The sequence below is a fragment of the Neolamprologus brichardi genome, chromosome 3 (assembly GCF_056152115.1).
Source record: "Neolamprologus brichardi isolate AB-2024 chromosome 3, ASM5615211v1, whole genome shotgun sequence".
In the NCBI taxonomy this organism is placed as follows: Eukaryota; Metazoa; Chordata; class Actinopteri; order Cichliformes; family Cichlidae; genus Neolamprologus; species Neolamprologus brichardi.
The window spans coordinates 41,265,265-41,292,928 of record NC_142106.1 but is presented as its reverse complement, the minus strand read 5'-3'; the positions used below and the strand labels follow the sequence as shown (position 1 = coordinate 41,292,928).

The 27,664-nt window shown below is 40.2% G+C and overlaps 1 protein-coding gene across 2 annotated transcripts in view; it reads left to right on the top strand.

The window, feature by feature from the left end:
* pcxb (pyruvate carboxylase b) overlaps positions 1-27,664 on the top strand; it is a 285,541-nt gene that overhangs the window by 78,772 nt on the left and 179,105 nt on the right. For both annotated transcript variants that reach the window (XM_087837657.1, XM_087837656.1), the window contains exon 11: positions 20,714-20,876. In XM_087837657.1, coding sequence (XP_087693783.1) covers positions 20,714-20,876 — 163 coding nt within the window. The remainder of the gene's footprint in view (positions 1-20,713; positions 20,877-27,664) is intronic.

Sequence of the window (27,664 nt, the reverse complement as noted above, 5' to 3'; positions counted from 1 at the left end):
GCATCTTCATTTCATCGTTGTCTTGCCAGTTGTTTTCCATTCTTGGCAGGAAAAATGAAGCTTTCCAGGCAGCTTTTAACCCACAAGAAAAGACAGTTAAACCTGTTCTGTTGCAAGATGGAAATAAACAACCTGTTGCCACCAACAGTCGGTGTTATGTTGAAAATAAATTTTGCATGGTTACTTAACAAAATCCATCAAAATCATCACTGACATAGCCAATCGATGATTTTTAAACAGTAGCTTGCATCTGAGCTGTACTGACTGTGCGATGTGCTTTTGTGTCACAGTAAAACTGATAAACACGTTCTTGCATTGCTGTGTTCGATGTTAAGTCTAACATTTCAATTGTTTGGAGTTTTTGCACTGATTAATCTGACTGTGGGTGGGGAATACTCCAAATGGCCCAGGGGAAGAAGCTGTTTAAGTCTGGAGGTGTGGGACCTGAATGACCTGAGTGCTCTGACCAGAGGGTAGCTGATCAAACCAGGTGATGGTCGGGGTGCAAGGGGTCACCTGTGATGGCCTTTGTTTTACTGAGAAGAGAGGATGTGGTGATGGCCTTCAGGAGTGGCAGAGGGCAGCCGATTAGTTTATTGTTACTCTCTGCACAGCCTTCCTGTTCTCAGTTCTGGCCCCTGCATACCAAACACCCAGGAAGTGGGAGAGCACGCTCTCCACTGAGGAGCGGTAGAAGGCCAGAAGCAGCATCTGGTCCAGGTTGTTCTTCCTAAGGACACGCAAGTGCAGCTGCTGCTGAGCCTTCTTTACCAAGGTAATGTTGTGGGTCCAGGTGAGACCAGCTGAGATATGGGTGGCCAGAAAAGGTGGAGACAGGTTTCACCCATTCCCCTTTTATAGGGGAGCGGTCCTGTCAGTCCCTCCTGAAGTCCATTATTAGATTTGTTTTAAGTATCTTCAGCTTCAGCAGCGGTGGGAGCCCAACCACGGTTGTGTCATCGGCATACTTGACAGTGACGTTGCTTGTGTGGGTTGGTGTGCATACATGTGTATAGGACATATAGTAGGGGGCTGAGAACGCAGCCCTGTGGGGATCTGGTGCTGAGTGACAGTAGGGGGGAGAGGTGAGGGCCAAGTTGGCCTGATTGAGGCTAGTTGGTGAGGGTAATCTCTTAAAGCTGGTGGTGGTATTTTAATTTTTTTAAAATCCATAATCGTGAGGATTGGCCATACTAAATGAGTCCTGTATAATTACATGTGTGTTGTGATGTGGAGTAACCAGGATCTGCTGTACGATGTTCAGTGTTAATGAGGAAATCAGAACCTGATGTTATCTAATACTTCATGTTTGAGGACTACGGTTTGTGACAGTTGAGAAAAAACGACTACATAAATGGCCCGCTGTGCCGTTTTGCTCTTTGAAATGGTGAGAGAGACAATAAGAGGCAGTGTTTCAGAGAAATGCCTTCATTACATTTAGCTCTTAATGCAGCAACAGGATGAGCAGATCAAGAGGCTGCCATGGAATATGGCCTTTTTAGAAGTGCTGCAACAAGATTATGATTGTCTATCGAGCAAAAACAAAAGTGTTCTCATGCTTTTATTGCTTCTATTTTGTCAAATTTCCAGACAAAGTTGCAGGAAATTGGATCCTATGTGTCAGACAAACTGAGTTAACATTATTTTTGGCTTTATTGCTTTTGGCTATGTGTGTGTTCATGTGTACTTGAGAGAAAGTACACCACCCTTCTTCTAGCCTCTAAATATGTGGATATGCGTGCATGCGCATGCATTAATATAGCGGTGCTTGAGAGAAAATGTGTGTGCTGCACCTGGTTATTTGTCTGTCTAGGCTTGCTAATTAGTCTGAAATGACCACTCTCAATCATCATCAGGGTGAGAAAGCGTTAGTAGGGAGTAAGAAAGACAGAAAGTAACAAAGCCTCACATCATTTGACAAGAGTCTGACAAACGAGGGGTGGAACTGGAAAAGGGAAAAGGACGCGAGGTGAATTAAAAGAGGAATTGTGACCCAGAGCCTCTGTAAGAATAAAGCGCAGCAGCCTGCTGGACCAGAGTTCAAAGTCTGCGTCGGTTAGATATGTCTGAGTCTAGAGAATCCCTGCATGAATATGTTTTACTGTAACGCTCTTTGCCATGATGCATAATAACGCCTTTTATCTACCCTTCATTTTCTCATCAAGCCTTTCTTTTCCCTCTTTTTGCTTGTCTTTCATTCTCTTTTTTTTTTTTTAATCGTCTATCTTCCTTTTGTTCTGTCCTTCTTTTTAATTTCCTCCTCATTGAATATTCAGTTCAGCAGCCAGCATCTCCAGCTCTCTGCTCTTGGCTTTGATTTCCTTTCTCAACGTGGGAGTTGAAGAAGTTGCTGTCACATCAGCAATTATCCCCCTCCCTCTTCAGTTCTCTCAACTCTTTGCCTTTCTCATGTTTCTTGGCACATTAAGTATAGTAAGATATTAGAGAAAAGGTCAATTCAAAGTCACTGTGCATTTATTTTTAATTAAGATCTCATAAACTACCTACAGCCATGCATTTCACCGCACTGAATTAATTTCCCTTGCTCCATCTGCTGATCAAATTACCTTGATTTAAAAAAAATATATAAAATATAATATTTTTAATTGTTCCAGTCATTGCTTCCTCTTGCACTTCTTAACTGAACCACTTTCTTTTGCTTTCTGCTCCTGTTCATGCCCTTCCTCGTTGTTTACGCTTGCCTGTCTCTGTGGTCCTCGGCACCACAAACACACGCCGCAGTAAACAGTCTACCTCTTCTCCTCTGGCCACACAGGGTTTGTTGCGTGCGTGTCCATGAAATAACCACTGGCAGGCAAATACTACTAAGCAGTGCAGAGGACATGCTTTCGCTTCTTGTAATATGGCAGATAATGATTGTAGTAATTGTCAGGGTGTGCATGTGTTCTGATAAAACGTGTGCATGTTTATAGTACAGTATGCTTTGATGTTGGTGTAAAGAATGTGTCTAAGCGGCACATTTTCTAACTGAATCTAGCCATTTTGTTCTGTGTGTGTGTGTGATGAAGTGTACTCGTGAGTGCGTGTGTGTGCATGCACTCTGAGGAGTTTTGTTTGGTTTTGTGAGCACGTCATAAAATAATTTTAAGGTGATTATAATTGTGCAGCGAAGCATACAGTGAGTGATTGAGAAGTAAGCATATGAATAAGAATGAGGGATGTAGCTGTGTGTGCGAACGCCAGGGGAGAATCTCATTCATGTGAGTGGGAGAGTGAGTGGAGGCTATTTATGATAACAGGAAGTAAGCTTATCATGATGATCATGACAGCTGCCATTTTTTTCAGTTTTTATGTACACTAAGGACTGAGGTCTCTGAATAATTTTCTATATTTAGTCAAGTCATCCTGTCTAATAAAAATATATGGATGAGAACATAAAAGCGTTTGGTTATTAATTATGAATGAAGCTGTTGGTAGTAGCCATTAGCATCGAGGCTGTAAGGAGGTGCAAGACAAAAAGGCTTGAGCTTAAAATGTGCCTTACAGGCAGAGTCACTCAGGCATGTTTGTGTTCTTCATATTTTTGTTGTTCATCCGATGTTTACGAATCTGGTAGATCCACAACATTACTGTGCCATTAAACGAATTTATGTCAAAATACTTAACAGACGTGCCAAATGTGGTGGGTTTTTTTCTGCTACACATCAATTTGCATATGTACTTTGTGCGCTTGATGCTTTTATGCTGTGTCACACGTTGCAGTTGTTTTTGTTGCTACAGGGTTTAGAAGAGAGATCAGATCGGGGAACACGTCCTATTAGATGCATTTTCTAAGACTGCATCAGCAGTGAAAAGTTCAATCATTTTTGTGTAAGATTAACTGTTATAGCACGACGTGTAGGAGTGAAGGGGCACAGCACCTCCACGCTTTTATGACCCATTGGTCCAGTGGACTGGATGCCACATGTGTAATAAGAATGTGTAGCCGGGTTTACAGTGTGAAATCACTTAAAATGTGTTTGTATTTGATATGTTCTTCACAGAAAAAGAGCAAAAGGCAAATAATTTTGCTCATCAACTTACCTTTATGCTTTCGCTTCCATCCTCAGACACATAAGAGTCACAGCAGATTGTGGGCATATTTCATATTTAGTTGGATACTAAAAAGAATCTGCTGCTTATATTCTCACTATTAAACTTTACCTGCATATACTAAATGGATATGGATGTAGACTACAATGTTATCAGTTATCAGTTATATGCTATCGGTTTCATGTTAGTGGGATTATGTTATGGTGCCTTTTTCTGTATGTTTAAGTAATGCCTGCTTTTGTGTCCTTGTGGTGTTTGTCATTTTTTTGTCTTTAGATTTTCTTGTTCACATTTAAGAGACAAATTAAAGTTGCGCTACACTTCCTGCACTATATCACTGTCCTCTACATGTATGAGGACTGCACAGCCATATGCGCGCCACCATTTAAGCCCAAGGCTGGTATTATTAGAACTGTATTTGCATGAATTACCATAGCTTAAATGATAAATTAAACTGTAATTTCCATACATTTTGTCCGGTAATCCCGTTTGGATTCATCCAAAGCCTTTCCCCGGGGCTCAGGGCTTCTGAACAAAGTCTTTTAAAACACGTGATGAAGACCAGAGGAGTGCGCATCAGAGGGAGGCATATAGTGGTTAAGGCCTTGGGACAGACATGCGTCTAGGGGATGGGAGCGGGTGGGGACCTGGGGGCCATACGTCAGTCTTCCCCCTAAGCTGGAGGTGCAAGTGACTGCTTTTTCTTTTCCCTTGGCTTTAAATGTTGTCTGCCACCAAAGAAGAGCAGCAAAAGCGGCTCGGCTCTCGCTGAAGACTTACTAATGAAGATGTCAGTTTCATTTCTGACTTCACTGCGCAGTCACGAACCACAAGGGATTTGTCAAGCACTGATTCACTTTGTGTGACATACTGTACATTCGACCCGCTGATGCTTGTGTGAAAAGGTGCTGGAGCGTTGTCTGTTTGAACCAGCCAATCGCAGGTCATGTTTGTCAATATTGTTAGGTTGTCACACCCACACACCGACTAGCAAAATAGATGCCAAGCTCTGCTGCTTGCATTCAAATGATTCACCAGCTTGTTAGGCAGAGATCTGTGAGTGGAATATAATGGGCTGAAATGACAGATGAAATCCCTTCCAGCTACACGTAAAGGAAGCTTTGCTGCCTCGCTGTGCTGTCTGGCATACAGCAGGCCTAGCTATTGAGGAGATCATATATTTAATCAGCTTCCACATAAATTGTCTCAAATGCCTCTTGCCTGCTTGTGTCAAGAAATATTTCTTACACACGAACACAAAAAACATAAATATCCATATATTAAAAGGAAATTGAGTGTGCTCTGAGCAGTGGGTTTAATTAGAAATATTTCCCTTTTCGCTTCGGTATATAGAGGAATCACCTGAGACTGATTTGTCTTAAGAAAATTCCACCAGTAAGGTTACCGAATTTCACAAAAATGTCACAGGTCCCTGAATGCATCGATGTGTGCTTTTTTTTCTTTTCTTTTTTCTGCAGAACTAAAATAATTAGCTGTGGCACTGACGGTAATAACACGAGCTGTATATTAAAAGGATAAGACCAGTGATGCTCCTTTATTCTAAAGACAGACCAAAGGACGTCATTAACAGATCCATCTGACCGGCTTTACCTGTGACATCATTGTTTGCTATAGTCATCAATTTGTCAACAAGTAAAATCACATCAGAGAGGAAAATGTTGCGCTGACGTGATCCTTTGTATGTATTACTTTCCTTAGTAACTGCTGTATACAGCGGCCTGCTTCAATAAACGCTCAGTAGATAATCAAATGCACATTAATCTGCAGCTCAGTAATAAGAAAGTCTCGCGTCTTTATGAGTAAACTCTGGGTTGAGCTTGACTTTTCTTAGTTTTTAGTTAAACCGACCTTTGTTTCTTGTGCTTTCGAAAGTTCTCCTTCTAGTCACCATCCTTTTCTTTCCTCATCCTTTATTGTGACCCTATTGCCTCAGTTTCCTTCTCTGAATGTGCTGCTCACCATTAACTCATCTGCAAATAATTCATTTTGTTCTTCCTCTGCCCCGCTCTCCTCATTCTTCTCTTTCACGCTGTATTTATTGCATATCGTTTTTCTAGCCTTTGTACTCTCTCCTTATTGTTGTTGCCTCCATTTTATTCTGCCAAAGCTCATATTTTATACTTATCACGTTATCTGGCTGGTCTGACTCATGGCCCCGTGTCTCGGTGTATATCTATCTCTTTGTCTGTTTGTAGGGTTTCATAACTCTGTTTACATGCGCTGTTTGCTCGCTTCCTCTTGGATATCTTTGAGTGTGACACACATGATGGATTTTTAACTACATGTGTATTTAGTATGTTGACTTGCATAGCTGTGGCTGTGATTGCGTGGGTGTTTGAGGGAGGTGGGTTATTTATCTGCGTCTTTCCTCCCTGTCTCTTATTTGTGACTTCCACTGTGCAATTTTCCGAGTGAGAGAACTTGGATTGCCTTTTATCAGCCCTGTATGGACTTCTGCATTTTTGTGGTGTTTTTTGTGTGTCTGCTGGTGTAGTTGTGTTGTTTTCCATGTACATCCTTGGAGACTTTAAGAGAAATTTAATTTAAATTTAAGTTAAACCCCTTGAAATGCACTAACCAGTTTCTTTTTTTTCTTCCTAGGCAGGTAGATATATAATTATATTTTCACCATAAATCTGCAGGGTAGCAGGATACAATTAGGTTGCTGAGCAACTCAAAATATGTTAATTGTATAATTTTCATCGATCTAGAAGAAGCTGATTATATGTGATCCAATATCAAAAGGTTTCTAAATTCCATTAATTAAAAACCCCCCAAAAGTGCTTGAAAGTCAGGTTTCATCCATTTCATATTGACTGACTATTTGTACTTGGACAAATAGGAGTAGAAGACTAGGCTTAACTTTCAAAGGTCTCAAAACACATGTTGCATGATTGCCTTTTGCTTTGAGACGGGGTACCTGGAATACAGATAAGAGTGAAGCACACGGGATAAACATGTTCGAGTGTTGCGTAGGTGTATGAGGGATTTTTCAGGGTTCATGGGGGCTTGTAGGACTTTAGATTTTTTTGCTGTTTTACCTTCAGGCTCAGTTTTGGGCCCAGTTCAAAGGGAATTTTGCAACTGGCGGAAGCCTACTTGATGATTTCATTGCAGCTTGTGCACTCATTGTAGACCTTGTTGATGGTGATATTTACTTAATATCACCTTATTTAATGTTTAAGGGTTATTTTAGGATCCAGATTTGCAAATTGGGAGCTTAAAATGAAATTTAGATCTGCGGATAGGTTTCATTTCAAACCAGCACAGAGTTGAGTTAATATTTAGCTGTGGACACAGACATCAGGTCAATATCCAAGTCTAATCACCTCCACAGTGTCTCAGAGCACATCAATTTTACACATGAGTCTAGATCTTATGCTCAGAGCTCTTACTCCTGTTAGATCCCATGAAAGCCTTGAAATGTAGCGCAGTGCAAATGTAAAGTTGAGATACAAGTCAAGTGTAAATGAGGACTTGCATGAGTCCATGAGTCTGCTGCTTCCATGCTGTCTCAGAGTTTTAATGATCGGTGATTTCAGATCAAAGTCGTAGGATAGCTCATGGGTCAAGCAGTAAGATCATTTTACAGAAAATATTTAGTGGTCATGTTGAGTACATGTTAAGCTAATAAAGCATGTTGTAAGGACAAAGCTGTCATCCCAGACGTGTTTCTTAGAGATGTTGGATTCCTTGTAGTTAAAAGGGAAACAAAGCAATGTCTGTGTCTGTTTGCCTAAAAGGCAAAACATCTGCTTGGGCCTGCATAACATTTCATGCATACAATTCAGCAATATAAGCTGTGCAGGCTGACTGTAGTTGGGGGTTGACCTGACTGTTCAGTTTCTCAACTGCAGATATATTAACAACGATTCATTTCATAAATTGTTAGCTCTTTTCAAAACCTCTGCTAGAAGGTGCTGTTTTAAGCTATTTGAATCCACTTTTATTGCTTGCTTTTCCTTTTCATAAAAATGATCCATTTTTCTTTTTCATAGCCGTTTACATAACTCCCTCTTTGACTGAATTACTTCTTTGTGTAATTCAAAATAAATATATAAATAAATGTCCTGTGGCTTGCCTGGTACAATAATCATATGGACTTTATAAAAACGACACAACTTGATGACTAAAAGTGAAAATCTAAATCTTGCCTATAACCAGCCACGACATTACGCTGTGTGTCCAACTGTGTGACTGTCGGGGTTGTCGACTAATAAATCAGATGTGGGTGACATTGTTTCCTCAGAGGAATGGGGGGAAATAAGAAAAACTAAAACAAATTGCTAACAGTTTGTGATTTATACTTGGGGAGCCTGTTCAAATATAGTCTGTGTGGAAATACTCGTGACAAACTTGACACTCCATTATCGAGACTGACAGTAATCATTACACTCACAGTATATCTAACATTGCCAGTTTCCTATTTGCATTATGATACATGTTTATTTTGTTCTACCTGCACAGGATGGACAGTCTGTTTGCATGACTGATGAGTTTTGGTGAAAGTAGTCGATGCCTTATTATTACACCTGTGATGATGCTATTGTGTTGCTCTGGTGATTAAATGGAAGAAGCTAGCGTCATAGGTAGATAGTTTTGCCAGACCGTATTGTAGACTGTGTCTGAAAAATGCTTTTTAAAAAATGTTTTGTTGGCATTTTTATGTATTTGTTTCTCCCTGTGCCTGTCCTGTGTTTGCAGTTTCTCCCTTTGTCCCTTCTGTTTCTCCCTCCCCCCTCCTCTCTCTCCTTTTGGCTTTTCTCCTCTTGCTCCTCGCTGCCTTCTGGACACTAGTTAGTTTGCATTCCTCTCCTCACACGTCCATCTGCTTCATAACCAGGAAAGCAGGAATTAATTAATAGGCTCATAGTGAGACTTGAGAAAATGGGGGGGAGGGGTGGTGGTGTATCTAATCAGTCTGGGTGTATTTTATGTGCGGATGTATGCCATAGCAGCATGTTTGTGGAGCAGGATAAGGCAAGGAGTCAAAATATGGACAAACTACATCTTTTTTCAGTCTCTCCCCTCCTCATTTTTCCTCTTCCTGCATTGTTGTACAATATTTCCTCCCTTTTCAGTGTCCAGCCATGTTGATTGCATTTGAACTGGTCATTTTTTTCAAAAAACTGCGAGTCAAATTAATGCCAAAACGGCATCCTCCCACCACAGGATTCAAATTTCTCATTTCTTGATCCCCCTCATCTCATTCCTCCTGTCTGTCCATTTCTCACCTCCTGTACCCGAGCTCCATCTTTTCTTGTTTTCCATCTAAAAATGTCTAATGAAAATCATACAAACCAAGATGGGAGGCTTGGTGGCTTCATTTCCCTCCTTTTCTGTCTCTTGCTTCATCTTTGTTTGCTTTTCTTTGATATTCTGTCTCGCTCCATTTACCTCATCTTTATTGTCCCTTCCATCCGTCCTTCATACTTTTCTCTCTTTGTCCTCATCTTTTTCTCTGTGGATCTCTTTTTCTTTCACATCCTATTCGTCTTTTCCCCTCCTGATTTCTCTTGTTGCCTTTCTTTGTGTTTATTCCTCAGTCTATTCCCCTGCCATCCATTGCTAACACTATATCTGTTATACTGTTTTTCAACATTTCTATTCCTGCAGGCCCCACTTGGAAGAATTTTAGATATTTTTTCCCCAGTCATTTAGACATGAGTTGAGGTGCGTGTGTGTGTTGACAATGTATGCACATTTAGTAGTCAAGAGTCTGTATTAGTTTTCCTGAAATGAGAACTATATTTCTTGATTTGCATTTTTTTTTTTTTTTTTTTAACCGCTTGCCCTGAAGCCATCTTGAAAAATGTATTTACCGGAGACGTGGTTTGTGTGAACATGAACAGATATGCCTAGGAAACATGTGAGTACACCCTGAAATGGTGTGGACAAAAGCTCAGTTTGGCAATGATGTTATAAAGACAAAGGTTTGCTTCAAATGTTTTGCATGTGGCCACATGTGGCAAGGGAAGGGGCAAAAGACAAGAGGATAAAAGAACAGGACAGAAGATGGAAGCAGAAAATTACATCTAAAATATGTTCTATAAAAATTGCAGGATAGTGACGCTGTGGTTGCCACTGCTAAAACACAGCAAGAAGACAATGTGGTCAAATCCACCATCGTTCTGTGGAGTGTTTGTGGATTCTCTCCGGTACTCCGGCTTCCTCCAACAGGTCAAAGACAGATTTAGTGGGGTTAAGTCAATTGGTGATTTTTAAATTGGCACCAGGCATAAATAGGAGTATGAATGGTTGTGTGTCTGTATAGCCCTGTGACAGATTGGCGACCTGTCCAAGTTGTGTACCCCACCCCGCCTTCTTGGTATGTAGTATAGGCAGTGCAGTTGCCTTTAACAACAATACAAGAACAGAAAGGAAATATGGGCCAGATCAGACAGGTTCTAGATTTGTAGGAGCCAAGGTTGTCTGACAACAGAGGGCTCGCACACAATGGGTGTGAACAACAAAATAGCCTTTATTAACAGTTATCAAAGTTTAGTAGATTGTGCACAGTTAACCAAAAGTAGAGCGGGTTCTTGAAAATAAAATAAACCCACAAATAGTCGAGCCAAGGATTAGGGATGGGTATTGATAAGATTTTCACGATTCGATTCTCTTATCGATTCTTTTTAAAAAAGGAGAACACTAAGGTCGAATAGCTTAGAACTTTGTTTTACATCTTCTCTTTGAACAAGATAGAAATTTAGGAGTAACATGGCGTTACAAACCCAGCAGTGAGATCTTAAGAGATCCAGCTCTTCAATGGGGTGTCACAGGGTCCCCGGGGAAAAAAATTGTAAATGTAAAATAAATATTCTTCTGTAGCAATAACAAAGTATAACATAAATTATTCTGTAGCAATTACACAAGAATATCCAGTAATGTCCCTGCCTACAATTAAACACATTCACTTACCGAAAATCGAGGGCATCTGCTGTGGCAAATGGGTGCAAGCCTTTTACCACAAACTTAGACGAATGTCACTGAGCAGTGACTATCCTGGCCTGAAAGGAGACGCTACCGGTAGACTGCAGCGACAACTGCCAACGAGCGCCAGCCAGACTCTCTCTCTCATTATGGTCACCTAAATGCACAGTAATGGCAGGTTTTGTAATAAGGCAGATCGCGCTAACATAATATGCACTGTTGATTATTTACCTGCTGCATTAATGGGACAGGACGTACAAACGTTACCGCTGCTGCTGGGTTGAGATTCACGAGTCTGGAGTGGAATTAAAAACACGACATTCATTTAAGGTCATCGCGTGTTTTGTGAGCAAATGCTTTTGCATATTCGTAGTGTTTCCTCCCTTAAATGAAATATCTACTTTGCAAGTATTGCAAGTTGCCCTGTTGTAAATGGTAAATGGCCTGTATTTGTATAGCGCTTTACTAGTCCCTAAGGACCCCAAAGCGCTTTACACATCCAGTCATCCACCCATTCACACACACATTCACACACTGTTGTCATCCGTTCTCGTAAAGTATAATCAAACTTTTGAGCGTTTGAGCCGCCATGTTTCCTGCCAGGTAAATGACGCTCCGCAACGTGGTGACGTCATTCGGGGCGACTGGGATCGATAAAGGAATCGTTTGCAAAAATGGCAAACAATTCCAAGGAATTGAAACAGTGGGAACCAGTTCTCAACAAGAACCAGGTTTCGATACCCATCCCTACCAAGGATATATTGTCTTTTGTGTTTTAAAAGTCAATTTCAGTCTGTCAATGTTCAATAGTCACTCTGTGTGTTTGTAACCAGTCGGGTTACAAATCTACCAGTTCATCCGGCTCTTTGGGCTGGGGCTCGCCATCCAGTACTGGAAAACGGATCCTCGATTTTTCTCAGGTCCTCAAAACCAATCCAAATAAGCAAAGGGAAAAAACCTGACCACGTGAAGCAACAAATGCTACACGGGGCTTCACAGTGCTAACGTTGGCTCACGTCCTTCGGAATACACTATCATTATTTTCACCGAAAAAGGACTTTTACTATCCAGTTAGCTGCTTCACCGCACAGGTTACGGATCTTTCACCGTCTCTCGCGTATCTGACTGGTACGTGAAGGCGCACACAGGTGTCTGAGCAGCGCACACAGATTCAGACCAGCCAATTATTGGTTGCTCAGTGGATCTAACGAAAACACTCTAAAGGACAAAGTCCTGCCTCGACACAGTTTATCCACATATTAGTTAATCTTATGTTTACATGCTTTTTATCAGTATTTATTCCCATTATGAAATGAGTATTTTAATCAAGAGTATTAATATTTATGCTTTTGATCCCGTTTTAAACACTGGGTTACAGTAGATAATAGGACTCATTTCCTTTCTTACTGTGAATAGATTGCTGCCATTTATCTGTTAAGTGTGTAACTGTAGCTCAGAGACGAGCATAAAGAAACGCCAACGAGCTCCCCAAAGCTGATTTAAATGCTATGTTGTTTGTTTAGTTAGTGGTTCATATGACCAGAGTAGCCCTTTCTCCATGTTGCTAGGTATGTATGTTGGATGTAAGCGCTGCTGAGCAAACAGACATTACGATGATATAAATCCTTTCCTCTTGCACTCGTCTGGAAAACTAATGTATATTTACCTGAAAGTAAAATAATTTAAGCTTGTTTCTTATTTTTCTGCCATACTTTGATTTCGCAACAAATTCTTCATTAAAGCTTTCCCGCCTTATGCACTGCCACCTCCTCTTTTCTCCCTGTCTTATCTCCTTCCCTGTTTTACCATTATCTGTCCCTCACCCTGAGTCATTCCATTTTACTCACTCCCTCGCTCCCTTCTCAATTCGACATGGACATCCTCCTTCTTATCCCACTCGTTCCACACTCCAGTTTATCCATCTTATCCCTCTATCCTTCCTTCCCTCTCCAGTCCCAACTGCCCTCCCCCCCCCGTACTCCCTCTTCCCACCTTCACGTCCTTCCACCTCCTCTTTGCCTTCATTCCTTCTGTTCTTTTGAGCAAGGCCAAATCCAATCTTTTCCACACTCCCACTTTTCCCACTCGTTCTTTCAGTCTTAGTATCCAGGTTTTTATCCTTTACCATACTCCCACTCTTTCTCCTTCCACTCGCTTCATTTCTCACCCTCCTGCCTCAAACATTAGAAGTATAGCTGTCATCTTGTCTGGTTTTTAATTTCCTCCATCCGTATGGTTCTTCAGAGTGAAGTTGCGCATTTTCTTTGTCTTTTATTTCCTTGTATTGCTCCTTCCCTGTTTTCTGGTCTCCTATGGCCACAACAAACTGCGTCATTCTCTCGCTATACTATATTCTTTCTATCTTCCACTTTTATTTCCGGGCGCACAGCCACCCCCTTCTCCCCTGCTAACGAGCTCTGAGTGAAGCGACTGAAAATGATATGCAATTAGTACTCAGCCTTCATGGCCTTTGTGTGCGCGCGTGTGCACATGTGACAGATTGAGACAAAGTTCTCCGCGCTTGCAGCTCGATGCCGTGCTCTCAGGTACAAGAATGAGGCTAATGTACTTTCCACGTGCAATGTGATGATGTAGGAATGTGTTTGGTAAAGGTAAGTAATATGAGTGTGTCCATAATAACAAAATGGAAAGGCAGAAAATAATCATATGCTGGCAATGTCCATATAGATTATGAACATATTTAAGAATTTAATGGGGGAAAAAGTGGGTTTGTCTGTCACAGGTCAGTACATTATACATCCTCTATGATCTCGCTGCACCTTGGCACTGTAACAGAGCGTAACCTCTGACAGAGCGTCAGAGGAGACATGATTCATTTTAATAGAATTACATTTTAATGAAACCTTCATTGTACTCTTGACTCTGGAGATGACCTGCAGTAATTTTAGGATGATATTTAGGATGAGTTTCACAGGAACAAATGTAACAAACCAAATGGCAAAGCAGCCAGATGTATGTAGTTGTGGTGTAACACTTGTGGACCCGTTAGTGCTACTTTGTGCCTTCTTTGGCACAAAGGGGTGCATGCATAAAAACTGGTCCTTCGTTACGGTCTTTCTCTTCCTGTTTCTACCACCTTAAACTTGAAATTGAAGATAGGAAATGAGTCCTATGTCTACTTTCTTACTGTGAAAAGATTGCTGCCATTTATCTCTGTATAATTACCTTTAACTACAGTACGAGGCCAGAAGGAAAATATGGGATCAGATGGGTTCTAGATTCGTAGGAGCCAACGGTGTCTGACAAGAGGACTTGTACACAATAGGAATGGAAAATTCCAGAGTATATCAGGTATATATTAGCCTACAGCTAAGGCTTGTTAAAGGCTCTAGATTCTAAGTACCAGGCAAATTAATTTAGCCATGGGTCATGAAAACAGGTTGAACTAAATAATCGGGATTTGTTAGTACATAATCTAAAAGTTTCCTGAACCCTTTAAGATGTACATGGCCATAGTGCACTGATTCAGCATTTCCAGTGCAAGATATCTTGAGGAAAGGAACTGGCTCCATTGTCTTTGATGGGAATATTTTACTCCATCAAACATGACGTTTAGATAAAAAGACGTTAAAGTCGACTCAGTTAACGGTGATGTCTTGTTAGGCTGCAGCTAAATCCTCTGTCAGGTTGAGTGTGTTGGACTGATAAGACGTGAGCTAGCTTGGATAAAACATTTGCATTGGTGGATAAACAATATGTGCACGGTCTTGACCTAGACTTTAGATGAAAGGATTTACCTCATCTTTGAAGTTTCTCAGAGGGAGACATGGTAAGTTCAATTGGAGTTTAGACTTTTTGCGAAGACTGCAAGAGCCGATTTGTCTTGGTGTCTTTAATGTAGAGCTTTAGCGCCGGAGTGTAGAATGCGGATTTGGCTATCAGGACTTTTCCTTCCAAACATAAGGCCAGTGACTCTTTAAAAGTCAATGCTTAGATTCCACAAGAAAATGTGCGTTTAGCCATCAAAGCTGAAATATAACATGGTATGAAGACCGATCTCCATACTTCAGATATTTCTTGGCTGTCTTTGTCCTGGTGAAACATGGTTTATGCTGCTGGTCCCCAAAAAAGCTTTTGTTATACTGAAATCTGACCTGCACTGTATAATAGTAGCAGTCATTAATGAATCCAGCTAATGCTGGATATGCCCAATGATTGAACCTTTGTGTAGTTCCATAGTTGATAAAGTGTGTGTCTTATTTATATCTCTAGTAGACTGGTGTTTCAGAGATGGTGTAAGTATTTACAGGCAACTTAAGTAGCCTTAAGTGAGGTTGCTGCACAGATCGTAGAAGTAAAGGCCAAGTAATGTATTTGGCATTTGGGTTCTGACAGCATTTAAAAAAACAAAAGGCAATTCTGGCAGGGATGATAAATAAACTTGTCAGCTGAAATGGAGCAGAACAGATCCAGTATTGGACTGGGCATGTTGAAGGATTTATACATTCTCGGTATTTTCAGGACAAAAAATATTGGATGTATTGAAGGTATGGCCTTAAAGTCAGAATAAGCCGTACTCTAGAATTATTGAAAATGTTGAGTACAAATAACCATTTAGTAAAAATCTGTAAAAATATTCATGTTTTTAGATGCGAAAATGTACCATGTACACAGATATAGTTTATGTTGTCATTAATAAAGGTGGAAAGGACTTGCATTTCTACAGCTGCAAAGTTTGCTCAAGGGTAGAGTTCATTCCCTCTCGTTGGCTTAGTGTATAAAAGAAAAGAGCAGGCAGCTTTGTATTGCATTTGTTGTAATCATTTGCTAAACTGGGGAATATGCTCTACTAAACCTAAAAAAAACAATTGACAAGTGCCTTAAGGCAGTTGGTGAATAATGTCTGAATGCAGTCTAAAGTTGTTGTACTGTGGTGGGTTCTCAAGTCTGAACTTTGTCATCATTTTCAGTTTGTTGTTCTTACGTGCGTCATGCTTGAAACAAAATAATTTAATCAAATTTCCACCATCTAATTGACAAAGAACAAACCGCTGCAACTCAGGAGTACCTAGTTTGGTGGGCTCTAAGCGAAATATAATTAAACTGCTATTTGTAGCCTGCCTGCTGTGCTCGGTGCATGAAGGGTACTTGCATGAGAGAGTGCACACAATATGCAGAAAAGAGGGCATAGAGGTCAACCACTTGTGTTTTTTTTTCTTTTTTTTCTTTTTTAAATTAGCAGACTTTTATAAAATTACATGTTGGCCATGGGTAAATGGATCTGGTCACTTTTTGGCAAAGTTTGCAGTCTTACTAAACTGGATGTAGTAAAAATGAGTAGATGTGTGAAAAGGCAGTGGCAGCTATCCTTGGCACAGCTGCATTAGTGCAATACATAATCACATTAAAGAGAAACTGTCTGAGTTTTGTGCTGTCAAAGTATCAGACTTTTGTTTGGCAGATAAATTTGCAGAATTTTAAAATATTTATTTTACATGATACATTCATTGTCAATTAGTTTAAAAAAAATAGGTAGCACCGTAGTAAAGTCGTGCTCAGAGGACGAACAGCAGCATCTCCTGGGCTTCGCTCAAATACCTTAACTGTACTAGTGTGAGTAACTTTTAATTCAAGTGTGTATGTGAGAGAGGGGGGGAGAAGTAGCTGCAGTGTCAGAAAAGTAAATGCTTTTAGTGGCTGTTACCTTACTTTAGCCATGAAGTGTGTTGGTGTAATCTGAGGCTGCGCTAAAGTATCAGGTGAAGAAGCAGAGAGCTGCGATGGGCTGCAGAGCGTGTAACTGGGCTGCTTAAGTAGCAGGTCAATTTTTAAACTTTCTAATTTTGTTGATGCAGCAATTTCTGGGCTCCACATACTTTTAGTTGTGTATATAGGAACAGAACATTACTGTGCAGAGAACTTCTTCATATTTCTCGCATTGAACCATAAAACACAAACTGTGAGATCGAAGAATATTAATAATCCATTTATTAATTATGCGTACCCATAACCCATATTTTTTCCAGTTACAAAGTATATATTCAACCTGATTTTATGTCCTAGGCTTGCAAATGAGTCCTGCATTATATATGTAGCATATATATTATAGTAAAGATGGTTATGAGATTCCTAAACAGAGAATCCTGAAGGACACAAAACATCAAATAGTGACGTTTAGACAAACAGTATTTCCATTTGGATATTTCTTGATCTTTCACTCCCTGCTTTAGTCTTATTACCACAGGTCATTCTCAAACCTTGAGATTATTTGAAAGTGGAAATGTGGATCTGTAATCTATTTGAGTCGGAGCTTAGGACATATTATACAGCTAGCTGCATTATTCCTAACCTGAAGTTCTTAGCTATCAAACTCTCATCCCTGCATATAGTAACTTTGTTTCCATACAGATGTTTCAGGTCAGTCCTAATAAGTCTGGTTAATCCTGTGTTCTCTACTTTGCCAGCAGTTACAACTAGGGATGCAACAATTCCAATTTTTTCAAACCGATACGATACCAATACTTGGATCTGAGTACTTGCTGATACAGAGTACAAAAACCGATACTTCTACCCCACACACACACACACACACACACACACACACACACACACACACACACACACACACACACACACACACACACACACACACACAAATGCAATGAATTGGAAGACAGGTTTTATTTTATTCTCTGCCGATAATAAATAATATCTTAATAAAAATGACCACAAAAAAACTTCTGTTAAATTATTGCAGAATCTCCACATTGTAATTTAACAAAATATCACTGAACTATTGGCACTGTCTCGAGCTTTCGGAATAATAAATAAACACTTCTGTTTGGAATAAAATAGATACAAATTAGGTTTGAGAATAAAATAAACTTTTAAATTGTTGCAGAGTGTCCATAATGTAAACAAACAAACAAAATAACGAAAGTATTTAGCATTGACGAACAAACTCCTCATCAGTCCACTGTGCCGTTAAACCGAGGACTGACATCGCGCACACACTGCTTGTCTTTACCTCTTTAGAAAGTTTTGGCACCATTATCTCCCTGATGTGTGGGCGGTTGGGAATTTCATATCGCAGCTCGAGTATGCTGAGAAGAATCCTATGTTTTCCACGACTGGCATTGGCTGGTCATCCAGAGCGATAAAATGAGTCAGAGCCTCTGTTATTTTAACTGCTCGTGGATTTTCTCTTGACATTTTTCATCGCTTTTCCAAAACCTGAGTTAAAGTTGGCTGTTCCGGTCCACACTGCTGACATTTTGTTTAGCCTAGCTACAGCAGCCTCCAGTTTCTTTTTTTATCTGGAGCTGCCAGTCTGACTCGTCTAACCCTGTGCCTGTTTAGTGCGGGAAGTCCCCCTTGTGGCCAATCTAAAAAAACTACAACAGAAATGACATGCCACCCTCTGATTAATGAAATAAGTTTGTATCGGTTTATGGTATCGGTTAACTTTTACGAGTATGAGTACACAAACATTTTACAGTATCGGCCCCGATACCCGATACCAGTATCGGTATCGGTGCATCCCTAGTTACAACATGTAGCATTTACTGTCCTCACATTTACATTTTTATTGTAGCCGAGCAACAGCTCTTCGGCTGTAGCGCAGCATTTACTTCACTGAAGGCAAATCACCTTCATCCCCTTCCTGCATAGTTGGGCCACATTGTGTAACTTGCTAATGATCCAAATGACTTTTATTCTGTAAATGACTGCACTGAGGGACAGATGTTGCTGCAGGCGCTTTAATTTGTCGGAGTCAAATTAGTATACAATGAATTTCATAAACCTTCAAGGCGCTTCACTCAATCAGAATAGCCTTATGTTTTCCAGATAAATTATGTACAGAAGGAAATCTAGGTCAGACTTGATCTGTGCAATAAAAGCCAAGCGTTTGACTCTCAACGGAGAAAATGTTTTGTCATCTCGTTTGTCATTGAAATATTTATTTGCATAACACTAAAGAAGTTCAGTAGGAACACAGTTTCCATTTCCATCTCATAAGCCGTATGTTGGAATTTCAATAGTTGTCCTTTTGGGTTTGTTTATTCCTTTTTTCCTTTTTCTTCTGCATTACTTTTAATGAATATCTGAATGCTCTGCAGATGTCAGTGTGTTTATATTAAGTGAGCAAGTTGAACTGCTCACAGAAGGCGTTACTGTCAAAATAAATTTGTCTTCACCAATTATATGTATTATAGTTTTATCTCAATTATTAGCCTCAATAAAATTGTACACAACACAAGAGAGAAAATCCCTGTTCCTGTGTATTGTCTGGCAAAGCTCTATAGCCCTCAGAGGCTAACAGTGTGGATACATAGTAACCAGTTTTTGTTGGTAGTATTCTCAGTCTGGTTTCGAATCTGTATCCTGATGAAAAGTAAAATAAAATGCAGAGAAACCGAGAAATTTCCATAACTGCTGTTGGGGGCATATCCCAGTGTGTCTCATTTCATCTTGTTCTTTTGTTATTGGAAGATTTGAGTGGAGCTGTCTAACTTCAAAGTTCCAACTTATTCATGAAAGTGGAACAAAGACATGATGTTGGCGCCTGTCCAACTTATCAAGAGAGAGTTGGTGTCTTCTACCAACACATTTCACAGCAGGCTGCTGCATAATCGTCCTTCTGTTTAGCCAGGATGTGGATGCAACAGAAATGAGACACAAAGGAGATGAAAGCCAAAACAGTGACCATGATCTAAGCTTGTGTGCAAAGATGTTTCTCATTCATCCTTCAAGTTGGAGAGGTTGCGTAGTTGTTTGTCTTGGGCAGCGGGTGGGCTGCGTGAGGAATTGCATCTCCCCTCACCCACACACTGTGTCTGTCCACAGCTGCGCTTAAAATGTGCCCCCATTAAAATAAACAGGAAGTATTTTTATACATTTGGTTGTGTGTTTGACTGCACAAGGTCATGAAGCTTAACCTAGAACACCTCATTTGAGCTTTACATTTAAATAAATGCATTCAGATGAGCCAAAATTGATGTTAAGGGTTACAGCTCATGGAAATGCATTTAAATTCCTCCTTATATTGAATAATCACTGAATACAAATTTACATAATGTACTGCTGTTTGTATGTGTGCACTTGGCCCTGAGTGATGATGCATTTCTAGAGTTGTGAATAAAGTGTTTTGCATATGTAAAACAATTTGTATACTTTAAGTTTCTGATGTTTGAAATGTAACATAATACACAGAGCTGAATGAAACACATGCTGTGAGCATCTACATCTGTGAGAGTGACACATTCAAATTTAATAAATCAAAACAGTAGTGATCTATTCATCTTTGTAGCACCTTAGTATGCCTAATAATCTCTAATGAAAACAAGTTATGTTACCTGTTTATCACTTGGTTACATTATGTTAAATTGGATTTACTGTGCCCAGCTTGTTTACCCCTCTCTGTGTCCTGGAGTTATTGTTTCAGCAGCATTAAATTAGTAGTAGGATATCAAATGCATTGTTTGCTTGTCAAACACTCCAGATTCATTTCCTCAAGTGAGAAATTAAACCCATTTTATCTCCAGACCCTCTCTGCCCCGACTTTATGCCAAGAATAGCTAAAAAAAAATCTTACATTAAGGGGAAAGTGGTCTTTCTGCTCCCATAAGTCTTGTAAGTGTGGAAAAAATGTTCTCCACAGTGACATCAAGGGAAATTAAGGGCTATTCAAACCATACTCAGGTTGTCCATAATTCACCTCATCGCCTCTCTCTCTCTGCAACAGCGTGGACCTGGTGCATGCTCAGCTGCATGTGTGCGAGGGCCGCAGCCTGCCAGAACTCGGCCTCAAACAAGAAAAGATCAGGGTGAATGGCTGCGCAATCCAGTGTAGAGTGACAACCGAGGACCCATCCAGAGGCTTCCAGCCAGACACGGGAAGGATTGAGGTAGGCTTTATCTACAAGTGCCCTCATTGTGTCAATTGCTGGTGTAGTGAAGCTATTTGTCTACTAAGAAACCTAATGAAGATGGCAAAGGCCAAAAGAGGCCAGCTGATTTTACAAAATCAAAAAGCTTTTTTGTGGCGGTTCAGATGGTGTGAACAAGACTGCAAGAGTTAAAAGGTTTCTTTTTGGCGAAAATTGCAGGAATAATATTATTTAAAATTTCATGTGTACATTTTCCACCAGTATCCTGGGATCTCTAAATTCACTAAATCTGCCAGAGGAGTTGAGTGCACTCTATCAAAAGCCACTGTTTGCGCCATATCAAATTATTTTAACCTTGTTAGTTTATACTCAAACAATAAGAGCCTTGGAGCCGACCATGCGTGCACCTGCATCGTAATCTTGATTTCTGAAAATAGAGCCAGTGATTCCAAACGAGAACTATTCCCACAGTGATATGATATAATTTTCCTGTTTTAATGAGAGCAGAGTATTCACATCCAGCACGGCCTGGGTGAGGCTGCTGCTACTGACAGGAACTAGAAATGTGAAAGCTTTCACTGATGGGTGCATTTAAACTGTTAGACTGAGTGGGTTCATCATTGTCTGAAGGTGGGGGTGTTGAAAACATTTCTTTTGGTTTACAAGTATTCTGTTCCACATTTTGATTAAAAAGAAATAGATTACCAATGACTTACTGGTCTTACCAATTAATTCTGTTAAAAAGGGGTGAACTAGAAGTTGTTTTGCATATAGATTTAAATTTAATTTGTCATTTCATTTGGCTCCAAGGGGTTTTAGTTTATTAGCGGCATACGTGGCTCAATAATCAGACTTAATTTAGCCTGGAAATATCAGCGCATTAAAGGAGCCATCTCAGAATTTTCTTAATTTTAAGTTGTATTATAGTAAGCAGCATATATTCCAGGATCACCTTTAAATTGGCCTTGCAGGACCAAACATCGAATGTGTTTTTAAATACCATCCTCATTAGATGGCATTCTCACCTTCATTACTATTCACCGTGAAAATTATGTGAGAAGAGTGGCCATGAAGGGGCTTGTGACCTTTCCATTTCAAGGACTTTCCACCTTGTTTCTACTCCATATTTTTCCTCTTCAGCTTCCCCCTGCAATTCTCAGAAACCTCCCTCCAACCTACCACTCAGCTTAACAATAATGTACATATTTCACACACCCAGATTCCTTCTTCATCCTTTTATTAATTTCCTTCTCCATCGGGTTTATTTTGGTCTCTTTTCCCGTCATCCTGCACCATTTACCTGTGATTTTGAATGAGGAAACATGATGGACAATAGAGGGATGCCTCACCACCACCATGCAATGTGAATGAAATAAACACAATCAATAAAGATGGAGGAATGGGACACGAGGCACTTAATAAATTATTGCTGGACAGCCGTGACTGGTCGGAGGCGGAGCAACACAGTAAAAGGTGAAGGGCACGAGGATTAAAAGTTATAGGTTGTAATTCACTTGAGGTGTCCGAGGAAAGTCGAGTAATTGGCTTTGAGAAATAATGACACTGAAACTTCTGTGCAGGGTTGGAGCAGATACAGATAACCCTTCGAACACGATGCTCCAAATATTTGAAACCCACGTGGTTGTAGCACAGAGGGTGATGGATTTTCAGCAGTTCTGTGTGTCAGTGGGAAAGGACTGGAGCCACACACTACTTCCATAAAGCACCAAAATAAACTGTCCTTTACTTGGATTAGAAAAAACAACTTCACGTTAGAACAGCATAAAAATCTGAAAAAATAAAGGTGGGATATTTAATGTTGGAGGTAAAGAGGGAATAGCACCACATCAGAGGCTATTTTTATATCTCATCTGTATGTAAAGAGCAAAGTGATGCAAAACAAAGGTAAATACTTGGCTCACATTTGCAGTGCTGTTCCTTAGCTTTCTGGGGCTGTTCACTGTGCGCGTGTGCGCTAAAGCAAACAAAACAAGGAGGAAATATTGAACTTTGATAATAATAGATAGCAAGATTTGAACCTGAACTTCAATATCAATAGGCAATGTTTTATTTATTATAGGAATGAAGTCATTACTGAGTGTTTCTGGGGCTTCTAGTAACTTTTCTCACCAGTATGGTGCCATACTTGCACCAACACATTCACCCCCAGGCAAGTTTCTGCCCTGAATAGATTTAATAGATGTGTTGCCAGGGAATAATGGATATGTTATATAATGTTAAAACAAATCACACCCAGAGCTACCACAGCTGCATTTTCATTGCAAAAAGTTAAATTATATTGGTACATTTTTTAATAACAGTTCAGTAAATTATGCCTTTTTAGACTTTTTGGAAAACAACAAAGAAGTTAAATTTGCTTAAAAACAACAGATTTTCAGTAAATCTTTACAATTTAACCAGCTTCATGCAACGCTAAAGATTAGAAAGCAAGTTTAGTGTTTAATTTGCACAGCGTGGATATACCACAGAAGTCTGCACACACTGAGTGATATTAAAATCTCACAAGTTTGACTTGTATATTTCATGTCAGCTCTTAAATAGGAATTTCCCCGAGGTGTTGACTACCTGCAATATATACAGTTTCCCTAAACTACTGTTTTCTCTTCTTCTCTCGGTTCATATTCTCCATAAGATGCTTTGCTTATGCACCATTAAAACATTGGAGGAAGCAGAATGAAAAATATGCTAATGCCTTAGCTTTAGGGGAGCGTAGCCTGGAGCAAGTAAAATGGTGTTTAGGCATAGGAGGCACAGAGGAGAGGTTATAGAGGGAGAAATAAAGTAAGGTGTGAGTGAGGGATGAGTGATGGATGCCGTAGTGCAAGCACGGCAGCAGCCCCGTCGACAGAATGACTGGGAGGAATGGACTGCCTGCTTTGGAAGGCGAAGGGGGGAAGAGTATTAAAGCAGCACCTTGACATTTTGTATTTTAATCCATTTTTCTTCAGACGCTCTTCACATTCGGTGTGTTTGCGAGTCTTTTGGCACGTAAACGCTGCGATCAGTTTAGCCTTGTGAGATATGAAGGTGATTCTAAGAAGCACAAGTGGAAAAACCTTTACTCCCATAGTGTGATAAGTGGATGATGAAAGACTATTTGCTGAACCCTGAAATCACGTTACGGCAGTAAAATAAAGATGGTGGAAATATGGTTTTGTTGTTCACAGCGGGGGAAACGGTGGGGGTGAGTTTGAGCTTGCTTCATAGTATGCTGAGGTATTGAAGCGAATGATTAACATGTGATCGAAGGGAGCAGCGATCACCCTTTCATCTCGTTTATCTGCTGATCCATCTTCAGAGTTTGCTCCATTGTGCTCGTGTCTTCCTTTCCTCTTAACTCTGTCCTCCTCTCTCCTTGTCAACGGTGTCCTTTTCTCCCAGTTTCCCATTGTTTCCACATTTGCTCTCAATCCATTACGTCCAACTATCAATCTTCCCTCATCCTTTCACCTTAAACATCCCTTAACCTTTAACATTACCAACAATCTCTTCCATTCCTTTTCTCACATTTGTCTTTCCCAGCTTCGTCTCTGCAAAAAGGTATCAAGTAACAAGGCTAAGTCCTGCTGTTCTCCTCTCCTCCCACTGTTCATTTTATTCAACCTCCTCCTGTTACTCAGAAACTCATTTTACATCTTCCTTTTCCTCTCACTCACTCTGCCTTCTCTCTGTCCTTCCTTCCTCCCTTCCTGCTGTCATGTCCTGCTCGGCGTACTAAACCAGGGGAACAGAAAACCCTTACTGGAGCAATACCAGACTACTTCATCTTCTCCTTCTTCATTCATTGTCCCATTAGTCATAATGTGACGATCAGATGAGGATTTATCTGTCCTCCCATACATCACTTGTCTTTTCTCCTCGACGTGTCAACCAGCATTACTCACATCTGTGTCTCCACTTCCACCCCCAACAGCATCCTTCTCTTGTTTGTTTCTTTTAATGGAACACATTTGCATGCGTCACTCAGCGTATTTGATGTGTTTAAAAATGCTTGTGCACGGGTCTACAGGCCTGTGTGTGCCGGTATGTGTGCCTCGTTCATCCGAGGAGCAGTCTTGAGTTTGAAAACAGGTGGAGTCCTAATTAGAGGAAGTGTATTTGTCTTGCCTATCATCATAAAAACACCTTCAGCTGCACGCCATAAACAGACCGTCTCGATCTCATTGGCAGTTTCATCACTATTATCTTTCATTTTCTTCCCTGCCATTAACAGAGCCGCCAGTCACTGGTGTAATCAACTGGTGACTGAACTTGGTCTGTTATAAGTTTGAACTCCTGCTTAAAAGTTTTGACTGTTGATCGATTTCCTATGTGCTGCTTTTATTTTTGTGATTTAGGGTTTTAAAAAAGTGGTTAACATAAGAGGACTTTTGACAGTATGTTTTCAAAACTGTGGTCCTGCATTACACTGTGAAAGGGGCTCAGAGTTGGCTCTTTAAAAATGCAGGTATCTCATTGGGTCATCTCATGATGCCTGCTGACCATTACCTGCAGTACTGTGAAAGTCTTGGAAAAATGGATGCAGTGAGTTTATTTGAGCATGTAGAAACACAAACGAATATAAGGCAAAAACGGTGTGGGTGTAATTCAAAGTCAATATTTGGTATGACCACCTGTATTCAGGAATGGCTCTACATGCTTGTTGGACATTCAGAGCTCCCCTTTCGATGCTGGGTGCCCTTTTGTTCTGTTCTGTCAGATAATCCCACACTCATTCAATAAAGCTGACATTTTAAAATTTCCGCACTTCATCAGACCTGTTGCCACTGATTTTCAGTCCAGTTCTTGTGTAATTTGGCCCCCTCAGCCTTTTCTCCCCGTTTCCCTGCCTCAAGAATGGCTTCCCGACAGCCACACGTCCACTGAGACAGTTTCTGATGAGGCTTTAGTGAACAGTAGCTGGATCAACTGAAGGGCCAAATGCCTCTCCAGGTCCTGTGTCAAGTCTTTATTGGATTTCCCCCCCCCCCCCCTTGTTTCTTATGAAACTGACTTTAAGATACTTTAGATGGCTGGGGTTGCCACTCGCAGGGAACACTGTTTAGGAAATGATGTATTCAGTTTGATTTTTCTTCTTATGTTTTTTTTTATTTCATTTTCTTCTTCATTCCATGAAGAATGCCAGGTTTTTAGTTAATAACTGAATAGTTTTATTTTAAGTTATTTTTGTCTCTAAATTCAGCTAAAGAAATGGAAACAAATGTCATTGTGACAGGCTTTTAGTAACAAAGTGCCTTAAGGTGCAACACTAGTTAATCTCTTGAGTTGGGTGCCTTTCATGCTTGAATGATCAAATCAAATCACTTTTATTGTCACATCACATGTGCAGGTACACATGTGCAGGTACAGTACATGTGAGTGAAATTCTTGTGTGCGAGCTTCACAAGCAGCAGAGTTGTGGAAAAATACAATAACATAAAACAAGCAAAATATAAGAATGGCTAAATCTGAGACTAATAAATATATGTACAATATATAATATATGCATCACTGGATGTGTATACTAAATGTTTTTCTGTGTGTGTGTGTATATACATATTTTACAAATTAAATTAAATCAATGAGTCATTGGTCAGTAGCTTATCAAACAAGTAAAACCAGAAACACTGAAAATGGTCAGCTACAAGGACTGGACTGCACATGTGTGAAGAAGTAGTCAATGTCCAAAGGAACCCTTTGCGCAGACGTCTGCACAATACTGTATTCAGACCAACCAGTAGATGTGCATTCAGGAAAACCCAGATCAGTTTTTCGAGAAGAAGCTGCCATTGAAGAGAACAAGCAAAGGAAGTGTAGCTGTTTGTCATAGCTATTTATTAATACTGTGCCGTTAATGTTATTATCGCGCAGTCTATATATGCGAACGCCTGATTTTTGCATCTGTGTTTATTGGATCCAGTGTAGCTTGTATTAAACTTCTGAGACTTCATAATCTTTAGTTGCCTTAAGGATGCTATAATGTAATTTTAGCTAGTTTGAAAGTTATTAGTCCAAGTCTGGTGTAGGGCTTTGCAGTCTACTTGTGGTGTGAAAGAAAAACGGACCAATCACAAGGCTGTGTGAGTAAATTAGATTAAACTGCTAAACTAATACCAACAGTGACACGCAATCATGTAACCTTGGCGGTCTGTGCGCTCATAACTCGAGGACTAGCAGTATTTTCCATAATGGTAGTAAAAAGTGTCGAGGTCAGCATTTGTCTATAAAAAGCGGTTTGTCACCATTACTGGTAATGATAATGGTAACATTATTTTATACGCAGATTAAAGTCATTCCTTCGCAGAGAGACGAACACATTCGGTGCAGTAAACCGTGTCATGCACTTATTAGTCAGCAGGATGTGATTTTCCCACACATATAGTTTGTAGATGTGATGATGCAAGATCACATCTACTGTCCAGTGACTTCACAAGAGGAAATGTCTTTTGGTTTCCGATAGCACTATACAAGGATTACACATAAAGCAAGAAAACAGAGTGAGGGGCACGTTCACATTGCCCCTTGTTAACACCCCCGACCCCTGACCAGAGCACCAGACCTGCAGGAGGGCAAACCAGCAGCTCTGTGGCTACAGACACACATGCAGTCCTACAAGATGTGACTTCCCAAGAAAAAAGGGTTTGACCTTGAAGGTCGTGGGTGGGGTGATTCCTCCCGTGTGAGCGGTGTCTATGCAGGCGGAGTTTGTTGTATCGCTGTGTGAGGAATATGTTTTATCATATTTATGCTTTTTTTTTTCTTTACCCTGTTTTTGTATCTCATGCATTGAATGCAGCATTTTCCCA